Genomic DNA, 19987 nt, shown 5'->3' on the forward strand with positions numbered 1-19987 from the left:
TACTTTTGCCAGCAACAAAGCGCGTAAAATTCATTTGTAGTATGTTTATGTAAAAGCGATTTTTTTGAATTAACAATATTTGATTAATGAATATATATTATTTTGAACAAAAAAAGTAAGGTTTTGCAATGTTATTGATTAGTTGTTTTTTTTTTTTTTGGGGGGGGGGGGGCTTCAAGATGAGGTACCGCACCAGGCACCATATACTCTAGCTACGCCACTGGTGTCGCAGAACTTTTGGCTTTGATAGTAATCAAATGATTTCAAGTACAACTATCTTATCTTATATAATACAGACGTTACTTCAAAAAAGAAGATGATTACGTCCTACGCGTCATGCATTTAGTCATGCATATTAACCAATGACTTAAATTCTGCCAAGTCACTGGTTTTTCTGGCTAGCTCAGGCACTAGCGGATCCAGAACTTTGGAGTGGGGGGGGGGCGATTTTTTTCCAAACCCTAACCCTAACGCCCAGTAAACCCTAACCCTACGCATAAACGTGCATACAGCGCGCGCGCGCGCACACACACACACACACAAACGCACACACACACGCACACACATATATATGTATATATATATATATATATATATAAATATGAGAATAAAAAAAGCAGCATTTCTCAACCTTCGGCGAAAACTAAAACAACTGGGGCAGCGCTATAAGGTTCTCTGGTGAGGTTCGGGGCGAAGCCCCGACGCCAAAAGCGTTTTCTTGCTTTTTTCACTGCAGAAACGCATTCTCCTGACAAGTACAGCTCATTCTTCACAATGTAGTTCGGGGCGAAGCCCCGACGCCAAAAGCGTTTTCTTGCTTTTTTCACTGCAGAAACGCATTCTCCTGACATCTACAACTCATTACCCATAAATGAAGTTCGGGGCGAAGCCCCGACGCCAAAAGCGTTTTCTTGCATTCTTCTCTGCAGAAACGTATTCTCCTGACCTGAAGCTCATTATTCATACTATTAAAAAAACAACCTTTCGAATAATGTTGTACTTGAAAAATATTCTAATTTGAATTTATAGACCCATAATACATTGCAAATAAAACCGATTTGTTCCTTGAAAAGATAGGATACCCCACGTATTTAGATTTTTGCTTTGAGGATCGCCGCCGAAAAAAAACTTATTCGATAAATAGTATTCAAGAAAACTCTAGCATAAATTGTGAGTTATAGTCCCAAATTTATTTAGCTAGAAAAATATCAAATTGAGTAAAGGTTGGGAAAAGGCGACTATGAAAACGTTATTTGAGTCTAGAACTCATCTCAATCATGACTCTTATACTGAAAAATTTCGTTTCCAATGCAAAGTCTTTCTTAAAATACTTATGATAACTTCATGTGAAATTACAAAAACTCTGTCTGGAAATGGGAATGGCGGTAGAGTGAAAACGATTAATCCTCGCTCCTTTACTAATTTCTGCTAAAGATTGCATTTGGCAATAAAGAATAGGTATGGGGCGACTCGATATAAGAATTTAATTTATAGTATATATAAATTATATTAGTGACAGATTTTTTTAATTTTGTAATTTCTTAACTATAATACAAAAAGAAAAAGTATTGATTTGTCCGATGGGGGAAATGCGATTGCATGTATCGCCCCTCCCACCTGGTACAACCCTTTTTCATTTAAATTTTCTAATGATACAATTTGAGATTAGTGTGGTACGACATATTTACAATGGGTCACATATCAATACGTAGTTTATATTACATAGATATTCAACTAATTTTATTCACAAACTATGATTCTCCACAAAAATAGGACCGCCCCCCCAGCACTTAGAGGGCTATAGTGGGGAGGGCAGTACTTGCAATCGCCCCCCCCCTCACCCCACCGAATCGGCCAAAATACCAGAAAGGGAGCGACATAATATAAAATTTATATATTAAGTCAACTAATTTTGTTCACAAACTATGATTTCTCAATAAAAACGGACCGCCCCCCCACTCAAAGGGTTTAGGTGGGAAGGGCAGAAGAGGTATTCGTCCCCTCCCCCCACCAATCGGCAAACAGGGAACGACATAATATAAAGATCGGTTAAAATATCAATAACAAGTTACAAGGATATAGATATTTAATTGATTTTGTTAGCAGGCTGTGATTTCTACCAATAAATTGGACCGCCCCCCCCACTCGAAAGTTAAGTTGGGGGGGGGGCGGGATTGATACCATCGCCCCCTCCCGACCCCACCAAATCGGCCAACATACTAGAGGGGGGGGCGAAATAATCTAAAAATAGGTTGAAATATTAATAATTAGTATATATTTTTAACATAAGTAATAAATTCGTATACAAATTGTGTGAATCCTATACTAAAGTTCGTCCGCCCCCCCCCCCCTTCGGGGGGGGGGGGGTCGGCCGAGTGGGGGGGGGGCGATCGCCCCTACCGCCCCCCCCTGGATCCGCCAGTGAGCTCAGGCAACCCATTCCATGCTCTAATAGCATTAGGGAAGAAGGAGTATTTGTACAAATTTGTCCTAGCATATGGGACGAGGAATGTGCCTTTATCTTTGTGTCTTTCAGAGTATTTTATTAAATTTTGTTTTTGTATTTGAAGATTATGGTTCAGTGTTTTATGTATGATTGCTACTTTACTTTTGAGCCTTCTGTCCTGAAGGCTTTCTAAATTTAGTGATTTTACTAAAGGTGTTACTCTAGTCAAATGTGAATATTCGTTTGTTATGAATCGTACTGCTCTATTTTGTGTCTGTTCCAGTTTCTTAATTATAAATTGAACCATAAACTATGAACAGTTTTGTTCAGAAACCTGAGATACTGGTTTCTTGCGTTGAACATTAAAAACAAATCTCGTTCTGACTACTCGCTTATGCCCCCTACATTGGCGATGATGAGTTTATAATGGATGTGCTGCGGGGGGTAGGTTACAATAAACACTGTAAATTAGCGGTTCTCAACCTTTTAAGCTCGGCGACCCCTTTTTTACAATATCCCACTCTGCCGCGACCCCCCCCCCCCATACTCACACATACAGCAATAGAAGAATAGACAATAACAATCCTTATTTTTGATGGTCTTAGGCGACCCCTGGCAAACCGCCAATCGACCTCCAAGGGGGTCGCGAGCCACAGGTTGAGAACCCCTGATGTAAATGATCGTGAACTATAAAAAAAAAAATAGGCAACGAACTGTCTTTGCCCCCGAACCGGTGAAGTGGAGATTATAGACATTCAGTTAGAACAGTGTCACGGATGAATGTGTGTATGTAGGCTATGTATAATCTATTTTTTACAATCTGCGCGAATGACCGGAAGTGTGTTTTGTTGTCAGAGACCAGCGTGTGTGATAAGCAGTAAAGCTGATTAAAAGTTTATGTGTTTGATCTAGTGGTTTAATTGTTTTATTTCGTTAACTAGAACTGAACCAGGGACACCTAGACGTATCGAGACTTAAAGTAGTTTCTATCGAATTATAAGTAGATAGAGTTATATTATAGGAAAGCTGTGACAAATAGTTAGAACGACAGCGACCTCGACCTCGGAAGTCTTGATCACACTGTTTGTTGTCCTCGGTGTTGAGTATAACAATGTTAATGCAACCAATTTTCCTAGCAGTTGGACTTCACAGTATCCGCTCTGTCAGTTATTTAGGTTGTTCAATAGCTGAACACAATTAAGGTCCCGAGGTTCAACCTGACAAGAACATCATTCACGCACAGTCGTGCGTAGAGTAACCAAATATATAGGTAGATACCTTATGTATTCAATAATTAGACATAAGCACCTTGCTACTGCTACCATCTTGTCACCATGGTTTCATAGTAAACCAGACGCCGACCGACTGACGTCACAATACTGCCAACATCGGCAATAATAATAAAGTCAATAATAAAAGCCGCCCCAGGTCCACAACACAGTTCATAGATAGCACAAAGGACGTTCTCTCGAGTCATGACAGCCCAGACCTCAATAACTTGCAGATCACTGCAGCCGGGTCTACAACAGTCCTTCTTCCTGTCTAAACATGTCCTCTCATGTGTTCAATGGTGCTCTCATGCGTTCAATGGTGCTCTCATGCGTTCAATGGTGCTCTCATGCGCACCATCAGTGTGGCGAGGGAGCGGAGTTACAACAATATGCATGTGAGACATGGAAGTCATCTGCCAAAATTGAGAAAAGACTAAATGTGGCTCAACAAAAATGGCTTAGACAGATTTTGGAAGTCAGTTATATGGATCGGGTCTCAAACAAGAAAATCCTATGCTCGACCGGGATTCGAATACTTAGTGTGGTTTTGACAGAGCGTCGCATGAGGTTTGCGGGACATGTTCTCCGACAAAATGAACTACGCATACCAAGAGTTGCGATGACATGGAGGCCAACACCAGGAAAGCGCAAAAAGGGACGTCCTCGTATAACTTGGCGCCACACTTTCATGGATGACCTCAAAACAGTGGACACTAGGTGGGAGGAGGCTTCAGACATTGCCAATGACAGCTTGCCGCCCAATGCGCCGAATAGCGCGGGAGGACTTAAGTCTAAGTAGGGCCTAAGTCTAAGTAGGACCAATGTCTAAGTAGGGCAAAGCCTAAGTAGGGCCAAAGTCTAAGTAGGGCCTAAGTCTAAGTAGGACCTAAGTCTAAGGCCAAAGTCTAAGTAAGGCCTAAGTCTAAGTAGGGCCAAGCCTAAGTAGGGCCAAAGTCTAAGTAGGACCTAAGTCTAAGGCCAAAGTCTAAGTAAGGCCTAAGTCTAAGTAGGGCAAAGCCTAAGTAGGGCCAAAGTCTAAGTAGGGCCTAAGACTAAGTAGGGCCAAAGTCTAAGTAGGGTCAAAGTCTAAGTAGGGCCTAAGTCTAAGTAGGACCAATGTCTAAGTAGGGCAAAGCCTAAGTAGGGCCTAAGTCTAAGTAGGACCAATGTCTAAGTAGGGCAAAGCCTAAGTAGGGCCAAAGTCTAAGTAGGGCCAAAGTCTAAGTAGGGCCAAAGTCTAAAGGCGTCTGAGTAGAGCCTAAGTCACCTGAGAAGTTGCAAAGGGAGATTGTCGTCTCTGGAGATGTAAATTGCCACAATATTTATTTCTTAGCCTATAGTTACTTCCTCTTTCGTGGGTCATGAACAATATGTGTGCTACTTCCGTTTTAGCAATGATTACAAAAAAAAAAAAAAAAAAGCGAAAGCCAATTTAATTTGATCCTCGGATTAATTTAAATTCACGATCAATATTTTCACAGATTTGGTTCTATAAGCTAAGCTTAGGTAGGATCAAAGTAAGAGATTATTAATAATAAATTTATATTAAGCCGAAGAGATTTAAGTCCGTGGCATTTTAAGCTTCGAGAGACGATCGTTTTCCTTTGCAACTTCTTGTGCCACTGAATTAAGTTCCCCTTTCAGATCCTTGTGGTCTATAGCCACCGCGCCTCTTCTCGTGCGACTAAATCCTTGCAATTCGCACGCTGGAACATTCGGATAATGTGTCCTGATTCACATAAAGTAGGCCTACAGCCCATGATACTGTCTGAAACGCCCGTATCATCATTTAGATCTATCATAATAATCGTTTGGGGCTGCTAAAGTGTTGACTTGGACGTTCGATCAGGCATTGTTTAATTGACCCTAAAACTATGTAGTGTCGGAGGGTCGGGTTTCTGAAAAGTAACATAAGGCATACAATTTATTGATAGGACTTTATATCTATGTAGTATTAATCACCATAACATGTATTTAATATGTCTAGTAGGCCTAAAAAATAATCTATTTTAAACAAATCGATACTACCCTCCCTCCCCCCAAAAAAAATGTAAATAAATGCCTCTCTCTCTCTCTCTGGCATTTTATGTCTCGAGAAACGGTTCTCTCCGTTTGTAAGTTTTCAATGTAAATAATAAGACCGTCACCTACCCCTTAGTCTGTTGGACCCCCCCCCCCCAATTCTGTCATGTGGATTTACAGGTCTATCTAGGGTATGACTTGCTCCACCGGGTTCCCCACCTCAACGCTGATTATTAACTTCATGCCGGGTTGTAATTTTGCCGTGGCACGTCTGCCCGGACACCCCTGACAGTTTATTACTCCATCCCTTTCTCTGCCTCTTCTTCTTTTTCCTGGTAACATCCCCTGAAGGAATGCTATGCGAGCCCCGAAGACCTTGTAATATAGATATAATAAAATAAGATACCGGTAGGCTATATATAGACCTCTCAATAAAAAAAATAGTATAAAACTAAAACTTAATTTTTAGCTATGTATTCTAGATTACCTTTACCTATTCCCTTAGTCTGTTGGACCGTCGGGGCACCAAGCAAGATTTATCGACCGTCTTTCTCCATCCCTCCCCGTCTTTTGCCTTGTTTAAAACCTCTATCAATGGCAGGCCCGTCCATTCTTTTATGTTGTCCTCCCATCGCTTTCTCTGCCTGCCTCTTCTTCTTTGTTTAGTCTAGATTACCTCCATACAAAAACGTCGCACCTCACACCTTTATACCTTGCACGTCTCTTAGGAGGAAAGCATCTACTTCGCTCATGCATTGCGCCGCATGCATTCAGAACAAGAAAATAACATTAGAAGTGACATGCTGCATGCAAAAACACCAATATGATCCACTCAACCAAACTTAGCTCACATCACTTCAAACTTACAAAACGGGGCAACATAACATGTACATTTTTTTTCATGTTCCATTTCTTTTTCGTGTTATTTCTTTTTCTCAAATTCTCTTTTTTTTTTCATGTTCAATTTCTTTTTCTTGTTATTTCTTTTTCTCAAATTTTCTTTTTTTTTTTCATGTTCAATTTCTTTTTCTTGTTATTTCTTTTTTTTTTTCATGTTCAATTTCTTTTCATGTTTAATTTCTTTTTTTTTCATGTTCAATTTCTTTTTCTTGTTATTTCTTTTTTTTTTTCATGTTCAATTTCTTTTTCTTGTTATTTTTTTTTTTTTCATGTTCAATTTCTTTTTTTTTTTCATGTTCAATTTCTTTTCATGTTCAATTTCTTTTTTTTTTCATGTTCAATTTTTTTTTCTTGTTATTTCTTTTTTTTTTCATGTTCAATTTCTTTTTTTTTTTTCATGTTCAATTTCTTTTCATGTTCAATTTCTTTTTCTTGTTATTTCTTTTTTTTTGCATGTTCAATTTCTTTTTTTTTTCATGTTCAATTTCTTTTTCGTGTTATTTCTTTTTTTTTTTCATGTTCAATTTCTTTTTCTTGATATTTCTTTTTCTCTAATTCTTATTTTCTCTTATTGTCTTTCTTTATTGTTTTTCTTTCGTCCTTTGTCTCATTCTCTCTTCCTTTCTCTTTCTTTTTCTCTCTTTTATCTTTCTCTAACGCTTTTTCCTTCTCTCCTTTCTTTCTCCCTCCTTTTCTACCTGTCCAATTTTTTTAAAAACTTATCATCCATTAGTTATTAAGAGCAAAGTAATCGCTCTTATAAAAAGTCACCAGCATATAGAAAAAGAGCTCTGTGCACATAGTAGAAGAAAAAATGACCGCTCTGCTATTTAGCACACAAAAAAAAAGTGTAAAAAAAAAAGACGTCTGCACCAACCTCCTCCAAATAAATCTGCCACAAAACCAGACATTCTTATAAATGACCATAAACTAGCTAATGTTTTAAAAGGTTGTCTATCTGGGAGGCATATCAGCAAATGCCAACCCAGATGATGAGATAGACTTCCTTGTGCCAGTGCAGCTTTTGGCAGTGCTCCCTTCACTCTTATATGCATCAGAGTCCTGGATCTTATTGTTACATGCCCAACAACACAACACATCTAAAACATCAACTTGACAACAAGAGCTTCAATAAACAAGGTGGCGGTTTATTTACAATTACATCAACAACAGCCAATAAACACAATTGGCTACACTAACTTGAAATGATATGCTACACAACAGAACTGCCTAACTAATCACTACAAGTCTCTCTAGCTCGTAAAGCTACATTTTCGAGGACTCACTTCGTAGCACACAGTCCGTCCTGCTTGCTGTCCTGGACTCAACTCTGTCCTTTCTAACACACTGTCTCTCGTCTGTAAAGGCTTTTTGGTCACATGACCATAACATTGGTCATATTGCGTGCATTAGCAGTAATGTCCCTTGTTCAACAGCCCTTGACCTGTGTGATTAGCCTGAATCATGTGTGTCAGTAGGCCGCACAAACATTAACCCTTTAAGTCCGCCACCAGGGTTATAACAATATCATTATGTTCCTGCCACATCAAAGAGCTAAACCCCTTCCACCTACGTTGTCTAAGGAAAATTCATAAGGTGACCACATTGACCAGATACTGAAATTCTACAGTTGTCCAACATGATTTATGACAAGCATCAACAAATAGTTAGACTTGGACTTCCGCTATAAAGTCACGGGGAGTAATGTCTTAAGTTTTAAAGAGTCCTAATTAATACCTTCGATGAAGTCCAGTAGGGAATCGGCGACGGAGGCGCCATTATCCCGTTGATGGTTAGAAAGGCTTTTATCCAACCACCAGGCCTGGACATGGGGCTCTTCACCCCTGTCCTGTCTGAGGGCACCCAACGATAGGCGGCCATATCGGTTGACTGAATGTACACAGCGCACCGTCCCCGGTCCTGGCCCACTCGCTATAAGTGGCCGAGAACAGCGCTAGCTGCGGGGAGCTTGTCTCATATTCCTATACTGTAACCGCCACTATTCCGTGAAGGGACCGCCACTCCAGCTAACGGGACACTGATGACGGCCCCCTTGTGGAACGGCGTGGCGGACTTTTTGGACTGGGTTGCAGGTTACTTGTTCCATCCCCACCCCGAGTGAGATAAAAAAAAAACAAAAGCTGACCCAGGGAGACCTGCTAGAAGGCCTGGTTCGCTACTCGTTCTTAGCCTGTCCAGATCCACCTCTGGATGTTTCCACCGGAGGGCCACGCTGAGGCGACGGGTAGCTGGAATTTCCTCCGGCCTAATTAATACCAGAACAGACCACCGACACACTTCCCAGTGTCGCTCCAGGTCTTCCGAACACTTGACTAGTATCCCACAGGACAGAACTTAGCCCCAGACTGTTCAGACTCCCATGACTTTGAGCCACACCAGTCCTTCTTCCTGTCTAAAAATGTCTTCTACTACTTGTATTGAATGGCGCTCTGATGCAGCACCACAAGTGTGGCACGCGGGAGCAGAGTTACAATAATAGCTTGTAAAGTAGGCTACTCGACGGTCTTGTCTTTGTCTGTCAATGATAGAGAACACAAGACTTGTGAGGAAATGTTTAAGAAGTCTTACACTGTTGGTATAACACTCAGATCTCAGAATCATACAACAGGATTGTAGACATGGATTTGTATAGGTAAACTCTCATTTAAAAGCACAAAAGCAGGGCCGGCCTTGAGTCACAGTCCAAGACGTAGGACTTCAAAGTGTTAACATAAGGTCCAATTTGTAACCATTGTCTCCCTTTAATGTGTACAAAAATAGCAGCTACGGCTATTTCTGTTTCCTCCAAATAGGTACACTTTTGTGTTTTTAATTCACACAAATATAATAATAACAATAAGGCTTGTCTTCGAGTCCGAAGATTAATGGGGAATGCAGTATTTCCAGTGGCTGTGCAGCCCCAGCTGAGCACACAAATATAAACCATTTGTAAAAAAAAATAAAATACAGATCAAGTGTTTCTTTTTAACAGATTAAGTTTACCAAGACCAGGCATATCAGATTGGTATCAGCACTGTGTCTTGAGGGGCCACGAATTAGAATATTTAATTTTGTGTTTGTACATGCACCAGGATATTAAGAAAGTTTACATCAATGTTCTTCAACATTTAAACAATATATCCAAGTATAAATAAAAAGTCAGATAAATAGAACTATAAGAAAGCTTTGAAACTGATTTATTTCAGAAATAAACATCCCTGAGAGTAGTTTTACGATGGAAGCACCTAGAACTGTCATCTCAAAGTAAAAAAAGTTCCCCTTTCAGACTTTGTGGTTATAGAGCAGATGATGTAAAAGGGTCCCTTTTCTGTTGGTGTCATGTGGCCAGCACAACGACCAACCGCCTTTACTTTTCCCTAACTAATGTCAGGTACCCATTAGGGCTGGGTGGACCAGAGGCGCCCAAAGATCCTCAAATAAAAAATCCCAGTTTTCACCAGGATTTGAACCTAGGATCACCAGTTCGGAAGCCAAGCGCTTTACCGCTCAGCCACCGCGCCTCTGTCATCTCAATGGTTCCAGGTTTTAATCCTGTTCGATGTCATTCCTCATGTCCTGCAGGAGGTTTGAAATAGGATGACATAATATTCAATTCTGAAGCAACATCCGAAACATAAACAAAATAAACATAAACTGAAGGTTGTGGTAAATTTAAAAGACGTATATTTAAAAGACAGCAGATATTCCTACTTTCAGATACAAAGCAGTGATGTACAGCAAGAACTATCCCAACCATAAAAAACGAGCTTAAAATTCTTATAAAAAAACCTGTCGGGTTATAATCCTATATTCTCAAAGAAAATTTTTATGAAAGTCGCAGATTCATTCAATAATTTTAAAATACATCAACTGCAACCAAATAAGTTTTTTTTCTGTCTAATGTACCTATTGGTTAGGGGAACAGATGATGATATACCATCAATCAGCACAAATAAAACTTAGTAGAAAGTTCACATCAATGCTCTGTGACAGTGACTAAAGTTTGGTAGCGATCTGTGTACTAAAGAGACCAACATCATGCACTGTGAGTGACCTTGACCTGTTCAAAATTTAAGTTAGTTGCAAACACTATCATAAATGATAATAAATTATTGCTTTTAAATTCTATAAGACAAACATTTCAATACTAAAGCTTAGTTTTAATCTGTGTAAGAAAGAGGTCCTCAATAAATTTGTATAACAGGCACTGTGGATCCCGTGCTGCATTCTGAGACTCTGCAACCAATGAAACTGAAATATCACAGTCCCCTTGATGAAGTTTGCTGAGAATACTTTCTTTAGTATGGTTGGCATGTTTCACACATTGTTGGAATTCACTAAGACTACGATTCAACTTATCTGAGAAGAAAAAAATTCAGAGTTAAAGATTAATTTTCATTAACACTCTAATGCACTGCTGCTCATACATAATTATGCCATATAAAATAAGTTTTCATAATGTTGTCATTCTGATTTATAATTCTGTGATGCGCACTGAAATCTTGTTTCTGCAGAAGGTTGTGCTGTTAGGAACTAGACTAGAGAGATGAATGTTAACACAACAGAGTTCCGCCCAAATTTAGGGAACTAGACAGAAGCTGTGCTAAGTCTGACTGTTATGATCTATGTTGAACTCGGCTGAACTCAACTTTCCTAGACTAACTTCATCCTGGACTCCCTGTACCAGACTGACTTCACTATGGACTAACAATACCTGACTGAATAGTCTCGACCTCGACGCACTGTCTTATATAAGGTCCATCGAGGCCTTCTAGAAAAATCACACAAAACAATGCCAATCCTAAGACCATCTTCATCATCAAACTCCATTTGAGAGGTTCTAATTCTCTCTTGCAAAAGCCCTGTACAGAAACCCTGCTGTTTTATGTAGTGCATATATGTCATCATACAGGTCGAGAATTTGGTGTTTTGCAGACCTGTTGAGATGGAGATCAGCAAGTCTGAGACAGTCAAAAAAAAGAATACAAGAAAGTTTCCTTTTTTTCCCTGCAGGGAAGGCACCGAGTCAATATGACCACATCACAGGTTATTTACACATTGAGAGTTCATATCAGCACTTTTCTTTGTCCTTTGACACAGTAGACCACTAAGAAGCAAGATAACCTGTGCTACATTTATCATTGTTCAGACACACAGCTACTCCTAACCTGGTCGCCATTTTAGTTATAACAATATATTCATACCACAGTTTCACTCAAACATGACATGTGAAGTTTACATCAGAAAGTTGGACTGGATTTAATGATTTGTTTGCCAGAGAAACTAAAGATGTTTATAAACACACACAAATTATATAAACATTTCACTAAGATATGGGAGACGTGAGTACTTAGTTTGATATCACTTTTCTTTAATTGTTTAATTGATTATAATACTTTTTTTTACTTATGGTTTATAAAAAAAAAATTTTCAAATGTTGATCATTCAACTTGTCTTAATTAAATTTTATATTTATATATTTTGAAATACAGTTTTAATAATAGTACTTAGTTTTATTCAATGTAACCTTTGAACTTATCACATTCATTGCTATAACGCTGAGATTGAGATGGTTGATTGAAATAACTGGAAATTCCATATAAAAAGATTTGACAATATGGTTATTAAAAATGATTGCATTTGTAGATCAACATAATAGAAGTTATGCCAGAAGGTTTAGAAGTAGTAATAATTGATGGACAAAACTCTACTAACTTTCTGCCAACCAAGAAGAAACACATTTCCTTAAAATGAGGTCGGCCTGGTGTAGTACACTAGAAGAACACTGACTGCGGCTAGTAGCACTTTCTTCTTGGTTTTTCCTCACGACTGGCTGGACAGGATTTAAAAATGCAGTTTTTATGAAGGAAATCACCAGATCCCTGTAGAGACAAATAATGTTGTATTAAGTGTTAGGAATTACGCACACCAAGAGTTGCGATAACCTGGAAGCCAAAACGAGGAAAGCGCAAACAGGGACGTCCTCGTATTACCTGGCGACACACCTTCATGGAGGACCTCAGAACAGTGGACACCAGATGGGAGGAGGCTTCAGACATTGCCAGTGACAGATCATTATGGAGACAGCTTGCCGCCCAATGCGCCGAACGGCGCGGGAGGACCTAAGTCTAAGTCTAAGTGTTAGGAAACTGTCTTCAACTATACAATTGTGCTTTTATTGATCCATTCCAACCTTACAAGAACCATACATTTTTTTAAATAAGTTTATTGAAGGTCATTAGTGCTGGAAGTGGTAATGGATAAAATGGTTCCAATGGCATTAGTCTCAAATATCCTCCCACAACCAGTCCAAGGCATCATTGTGGCTCAGATATTGGGTCTGGTGGAACTGTTATCAGTGACAGGAGAAGGGCCAAAGAGGAGCAACTGGTGCTTAAACCAGTAAGCAATCAGGAAGGGCTTGTTAACCTAGGCTGGCTACCCACCCAGGAGAAAGAAAAGTAATAAAGCAAACCTCTGTTTCTTGCCACTATACCTTGAAGAAAAATAAGGACCTGGTAACCCTTGGCAGAACCTGTGATATCGCTTTTCCTAAACCGTATTGTTACCTGCTGAACAGCTAGGTGGGCAGCATCATTCTGACCATAGCTAATGCCCAGGCTTTCATCTCTCATTTCTATGAGATGATCCATAGTCACTTCACAACTGTTACTATTGGGAATCTATAATAATAGTTCATAATACACCTGTTAAAGCTAATACTATAGCTAACTCACCAATCTATCTCTACATCATCTGAAATGGTTAAACTTAATTTTTCCCAGGAGTTTTTACTAGGATCAGGAACTTCTAAAGTTTTAGCCATTTTGGTGATGACATCCTGTGACACTTGGTCTACACCAGTTCTGTGGAGATTTCTTTCAAGTGCTTTGTCCAGTGCAATGTCCAAAACGATTTGACAGTAGCCAACACCATCTAGATTTAACAAATACAAATTAATGTTAACTGAAATCTATTAATTAATTAACATTGGAAGCTATTAATTAACAGTTCAACCATGCAATAAAAAATAGTTTCATATATCTTATCTTATAGATTACAGACGTTACTTCAAAAAAGATTATTACATCTTACGCATTTCATGTGTCAATCTAGTCATGCATGTCAATCAATGACTTAAATTCTGCCAAGTCGTTGGTTTTCCTGGCTGATTCAGGCACCCTATTCCATTCTCTAATAGCACTAGGGAAGAAGGAGCACTTGTACAAATTGTTCTAGCATATGGAATAAGAAATGTGCCTTTATCTTTGTGTCTTTCTGAGTATTTCATTAGCAACAGATTAGTTCAATCTAAATGACAACGAGACATTAAGAGTGTCACTAGTTATTGAATTATCAGTGACATATAATATCTATATATAGTATAGTCTAAAATGTGTTGTTATTAATCCATGCGAACAACTAAAGGAAAAGGGAACCAATAGCACAAGTTTAAAAATGAAACAAGTCATCAAATAAAGAGGGAACAAACAATTTTCACAACAGAATCCAATTTTCACATAGAATCCAGCTTTTTACATTCACACCAGAGCGTCATTCTTATGCACAGCATAGTTCATGTTTCATTGAGTCGCCAGTGTGCATCACAGGATTATAATGTTCTTACATTCTTTTTCTGGCTGGTAACAATAGTAATACATACAAGATATTACATTTTTCTTATAAAAGAAGATAATTATGTTCTATTATTCAAGTGATAATCTAGTCCTCCATGTTAATTAGAGACTTAAACTCTAAGTCACTGGTTTTCCTGTCTTATTCAGGCAACCTGTTTCATGCTCTAATACAATAGGAAAGAAAGAGGAATTAAAAGAAATTTGTCTTAGCATATGGAATAAGAAATGTACCTATATCTTTCTGTATTTTCTGAGTATTTATTAAGTTATGTTTTTTTTTTTTTGTTATTGTAAGCTAATGAGATTTCGCCAGAATTTTGTACTCAGAATACATACATGATCTTACATTCTCTTGCTAGCTTGTAGTACTCATATCTCATGCTTCGAAGATGCATATTGTCATCAATAACAATTAATACTTTATTTACAGATGGTTCCCAAGATGTAGCAAGGGGTTGAAGCAACTGGACAAATCTCTTCCATAAATCATCATTAATGCCTTCAGGCTGAGATATATAGAACTGTCTTTTTCCAGCACATGCTAGCAAGCCATGTATCAAGACATTCATCAACAACAAAACATCTTGTCTTGAATTTTTCCAGACTTTTACAGCCTGATGATAAAGAATAAAAAAAAGCTTGAAAATACATATATTTATTTGGAAAAATGTAACAAATATTTAAAAATACAATTTCTATCTAGTTGTTTTCAACAAACGTAGTATGAAGCTATGCCAGCCTGTTGTACCAGCAATTAATATTCTCAGACTATAAACCAAGTGAATAGTTTTATATATACCTTGGGAGTGTAGTCAGTGTATCAGATGGAACAGATGAAGACATTAAATGTATAAATCTAGTGTCAGACATTTACAAACCTAAAACCAACCTGGAAATGTCCCCACATCTCTAACAAGACTAAAATAATAATCTTTAATGTCAAGGCGGTCCTACTGCATGGCTCTGAAACATGGAGAACAACTGAAGCAACAACTAAAAAACTACAGACCTTCATGAACAGATGTCTGAGAAAATATCTTGAAAATACACTGGAATGACAAAATAGAAAACACCAAATTGTAGATGTGTGGACAGAGAAATATAGAGTTGCAGATTTTAGAAAGTGGACATCGATTGGTCACACTCTTAGAAAAGATACCAACAACAGAGCTAGACTGGCCTTAGAGGAGTGGAACTCCCAGAGCACAAGACGCAGAGGAGGACCAAAAAGAAAATGGTGACACAGTGTACTAGATGAGGCGCAGTGGCTGATTTGGTGATGCACTTGGCTTCTGAACCAGAAGTAGCTGGTTTGAATCCTGATGATGACTGGGATTTTTCATTTTGGGATCTTTGGAGGCCTTTGAGTCCACCCAGCTCTAATGGGTACCTGACATTCCATTATTTTGTTTGATAACAACAAGGAAAATAATAGAACTCCCAGAGCACAAGACGCAGAGGAGGACCAAAAAGAAAATGGCGACGCAGTGTACTAGATGAGGCGCAGTGGCTGAGAGGTGATGCATGTGGCTTCTGAACCAGAAGTAGCTGGTTTGAATCCTGGTGATGACTGGGATTTTTCATTTTGGGATCTTTGGAGGCCTTTGAGTCCACCCAGCTCTAATGGGTACCTGACATTCCATTATTTTGTTTGATAACAACAAGAAAAATAATCCTTCGGTATTAAGTGATATATGGCTAAAGATATTGGTTTTGTCCTCTTAGATAATTGTACATGCTATATTTTCTAAACCCATTCTCAGATCAAGTTGAAACTTCCCAAATAATTTATTTTACCGAGAACCTAACAAAATATGAATCAATTACAAAAATTTAAACCAATTAGTCATTTAAATATTGGTACCGGTTAATTTATTATTTTGGTAGGAAGCGTGGTCGAGAGGCCAAGTCCACTTGGCTTTGCTTGGCTACCTAGAAGGGGGCTTGAGGTTCGACACCCGATTCAGGCAGAGTTGTGTTTACTGAGCGCCTAAAGGCAGCATGGAAAACCAACTCCTAGATACCCCCCAACTGGTCCACAAAAGAGATTGGACCAAAAGCGCTCTGAGCATGCTATAAGCATGAAAGTAGCGCTATATAAAGGCTATAATTAATTAATTAATTTTTTTGATATAAAAAAAAGAAATAAATTCTACACTATTGAGATATGTTTGTAAAATGTGGGGTTCTTTATTTAGGAATTACGAATTATTTATTTCGTAAATAGGGAAAGTTTTGTCTTAGAGACAATGAAGGGACTAGTAAAACTAAAATAAGTAAAAAAATTTTCAAGCAAGTGCCTAGATCTAGGACCTAGATATAGATTCTAAGATCTAATTCTTGTTGATAAATTTACCTGTTGAGGCTGTTCCCCTACTGACTGTTCCTGGTAGACTTGATATGGTATTACTATATCATAATGTATGCCAACAACTTTCATATAGTCAGTCCCAGTTTCTTCAAAGATGATAGATTTAGCAGTGCTACTGTTAGTCTTGTTTTTGCCAGTTAATAAAGTTGATACAAAATTGAGAAATGATGTTTTGCCAGCAGCTGGAAGGCCACACAATACGCAGAAAGCTATTCTAAAATCTGACATTTTAACCTTAACTCGAATAACAAAGTAGCTAGAAGTAAAATTGTGAGTATTGATCTAAATCTATATTATTCTATATAAATCTACTTCAGTACCGAACTCTACTGGTCTTATTTCGAAAGGGAATGAAATCTTGAGCAGAACAAAACAATGAAAGCTGCCATGTTTACTATGGTTATTCATTCCGCAGCAAATATCTATAAGTATGGTTAAGTTTAGGATTAAAAAAAAAAACGTTTTAACACAGATCAATGGCCTACCATTGAACTATAAAATAGGCCTATAGGCTACTTTGTTTTTTGTAACGTATTGTGTGATAAGTTGGTGTGTTGAATGTGATATTCATTGTCATGTACAATTTTATTTATTTTATAATAATATTAATCTAGAACAAACATTATGAATACTTGTGCTATTAGAGCATGGAATGTGTTGCCTGAGCCAGCCAGAAAAACCAATGACTTGGCAGAATTTAGTAATTGGTTAACATACATGACTAGATGCATGAGGCCTAGAACGTAGCCTAATCTTCTTTTTTTAAAGATAAGTCTGTATTTTATAAGATAAGAAAAGAAAAGTGCACTTTACGATCTACATATATTATCGGAAAATGGCCGGCTCCTCTACCGCCAAAGCGAAATTTAAGCCACCTTGACCTGCAATATATGTGGACGGGAATGTCTCTCCAAAATAAGGGCTCCACTACCATATAAAAAAGTGTTCGAGATAAACCATAGTCGTTCTACGACTGAAAGAGGCCAATATATAAAAATATATATTATCATGGCTTTTTTTGCATCTTCAGCGAATCTCGCATGACGTCTGTGCAACAGAAAAGATACTCGGATCTGTCGACGTTTGCTGCAGTCTCCAATAAGGATCGATCTCTTTGAATCGGAAAGGGGAAAAGACTATATTAGTTTTGTGTGGAATGTCTTCAGTCCGTCCGTCCCGTTTAGATTTCGTAAACTAGAAAAGATAGTGAAAATCCGACATCGTAATATTTTAGACTATTCAAAGTTCTGATGCAACGGCCACATTTTTTCTTTTCTGAAAGCGAAAAATCTAATTTTTTAAATCACTTAATTTAAGCAAGCAGTTTTCCCATAATAATACTGCACTTTTACAACTATTCACTATCAATAGTAACAAACACGGGAGGCTCTTTTGTAGAGGAGATGACTACTTACCATATTTTTAACACATCTATGCAAATGGTTTTAGATATTTTGTAAAAAAAATATTTTTTTTTTACATTTGTATTGCTAAGTTAAGTAAGTTCTCTCATACTAACTACTACATTTACGCAAAAAAATGTTTACTTTTTTTAAAGACAAAAAATCTATTTAGTAGGCACATAAGTTGGACATAATTTAAAACCACAATTAATAAGTAGTTTTTCATATTATCGCGTGAACTACTGTGCTGTAATGTAGCTATAGAACACCTAACTAAAGGACTTTTTTTTTTTTTTGAAATGTTTTTTTCTTAAGGATTTGAATAAGAGATTGACCCTTTACAAAACAATTAGATCAATTAGATATTCATTATAAGACATCAGTTAGGCCATGTTCACATCTAACTTCACATTCACTTTCACCTATCCTTTCTCTGCTGGACCGCTGGGGCACCACACAAAATCTGCCAACCTTCTTTCTCCAGGGCAGTGACTTAGCTGTTGTGGGGGGGGGGAGAAATTGAAAATCCCCCCGGGCCCCCACTTGAGGGGGGCCCAAATGAGTGTTTTTTTTACATTAAATATTAAATATTACGCAAAATGCAGAGGCCCCCAAAGAGGCCAAGACCCCCCCCCCCCGGGCCTCCAAAATGATAGAAAATTCCTAGCTACGCCCCTGCCTTAGGGGGGTGGTTTCCAGGCTTATCTTATCCATACGTGATGTTTGATGCAGGCTTGCGAAGGGTGTGGCAGATTCATCGCCAGCGTCTCTTGAGAATATCAATGGGCTGCGTATCTTGGTCGCTTCTTATCTTATATAATACAGACTTTACTTCAAAAAAGAAGATGATTACGTCCTACGCGTCATGCATTCAGTCATGCATATTAACCAATGACTTAAATTCTGCCTAAGAAAAAATCTTGGAAGACAACGGCCACCCGCTCCATCAGAACTACGTCAGGTCGTCGCGAAGTGGACGACTGCTGTCAATCAAAACAAGAACGGAGCGGTACAAAAACTCGTTCGTACCTCACTCGGTCTTATCTTATATAATACAGACGTTACTTCAAAAAAGAAGATGAATACGTCCTACGAGTCATGCATTTAGTCATGCATATTAACCAATGACTTAAATTTAGTCAGACTCTATCACCGCCACTCATTGATCAGGGAACATGAAATGCACCAAGATACCTGTGTGTAGTCGTTGAATGAACTCTTTATGTTGTGTCTGTTGTATTTATGTGTATTTTTCTGTTGTGTTGTCTTAATATGAGAAAAGAGTCCTTGTAATCACAACGGATGTCTGCCTGGTCGTGCGGTTTGCACGCTGGACTGTCGTTCGGACTTATCGATGGTCCCGGGTTCAAACCCTGCCCGCTCCCATCTCCCGTCGTCCTGCGGGAGGTTTGGACTAGGAAGTAATTATCTTCAACTCTGAAGGAACATCCGAAATAAGTAAAACATTTTACAAACATTTTTACAAACAAATTTCGGTAAGAATCAATAAAACAGTCTTAGTCTTAGCCCAGGCAACCCATTCCATGCTCTAATAGCACTTCGATATATAATTACAATAATAATATAAGTCAGTTTATGGAATAAGTTGAAGATCCAGGTTTCAATCATTGTCGGGGCTATGTATTTTTTTTTATTTCTTATTTTTCTCACCTCTCTCTCTCTCTCTCTCTCTCTCTCTCTCTCTCTCTCTCTCTCTCTTTACCTTCAGGCCTACATATCCCTTGATCTGTTTGGCACGTTGGGGCACCATACAAGATCTTTCGACCGTCTTTCTCCATTCCTCTCTGTCTTTTGCCTTAGATGGAACCTCTTTCAATGGCAGGTCCGTCTCCACTCTCTATCTTTCAATAACAATAAATAGTTTATTTTCTATTGCTGTTATTGTATGTTAGTTATCTACATATTATGTAAATTAT

General features: G+C 38.3%; 1 protein-coding gene across 2 annotated transcripts; it reads right to left on the reverse strand.

Annotated features, from left to right (window-relative positions):
* Nucleotides 1-7088: 7088 nt before the first annotated feature.
* On the reverse strand, nucleotides 7089-17045 carry LOC106079838 (L-seryl-tRNA(Sec) kinase-like). Of its 2 annotated transcripts, XR_008775076.1 has the most exons (6): nucleotides 16633-17045; nucleotides 14623-14890; nucleotides 13377-13575; nucleotides 12355-12521; nucleotides 8917-10998; nucleotides 7091-8376 (listed from the first exon to the last, which is right to left on the reverse strand). XR_008775076.1 is itself a non-coding variant. In XM_013241066.2 (5 exons), exons 1-5 carry the CDS (start codon nucleotides 16873-16875, stop codon nucleotides 10787-10789), a joined length of 1089 nt encoding a protein of 362 aa, XP_013096520.2. In that variant the 5' UTR covers nucleotides 16876-17045; the 3' UTR covers nucleotides 7089-10786. The 2 variants fall into 2 exon arrangements, 1 of the variants encoding a protein (XP_013096520.2); XM_013241066.2 differs by having other exon boundaries at nucleotides 7089-10998.
* Between the last annotated feature and the right edge of the window lie 2942 nt (nucleotides 17046-19987).

This window comes from Biomphalaria glabrata, chromosome 1, assembly GCF_947242115.1.
Source record: "Biomphalaria glabrata chromosome 1, xgBioGlab47.1, whole genome shotgun sequence".
In the NCBI taxonomy this organism is placed as follows: domain Eukaryota; kingdom Metazoa; phylum Mollusca; class Gastropoda; family Planorbidae; genus Biomphalaria; species Biomphalaria glabrata.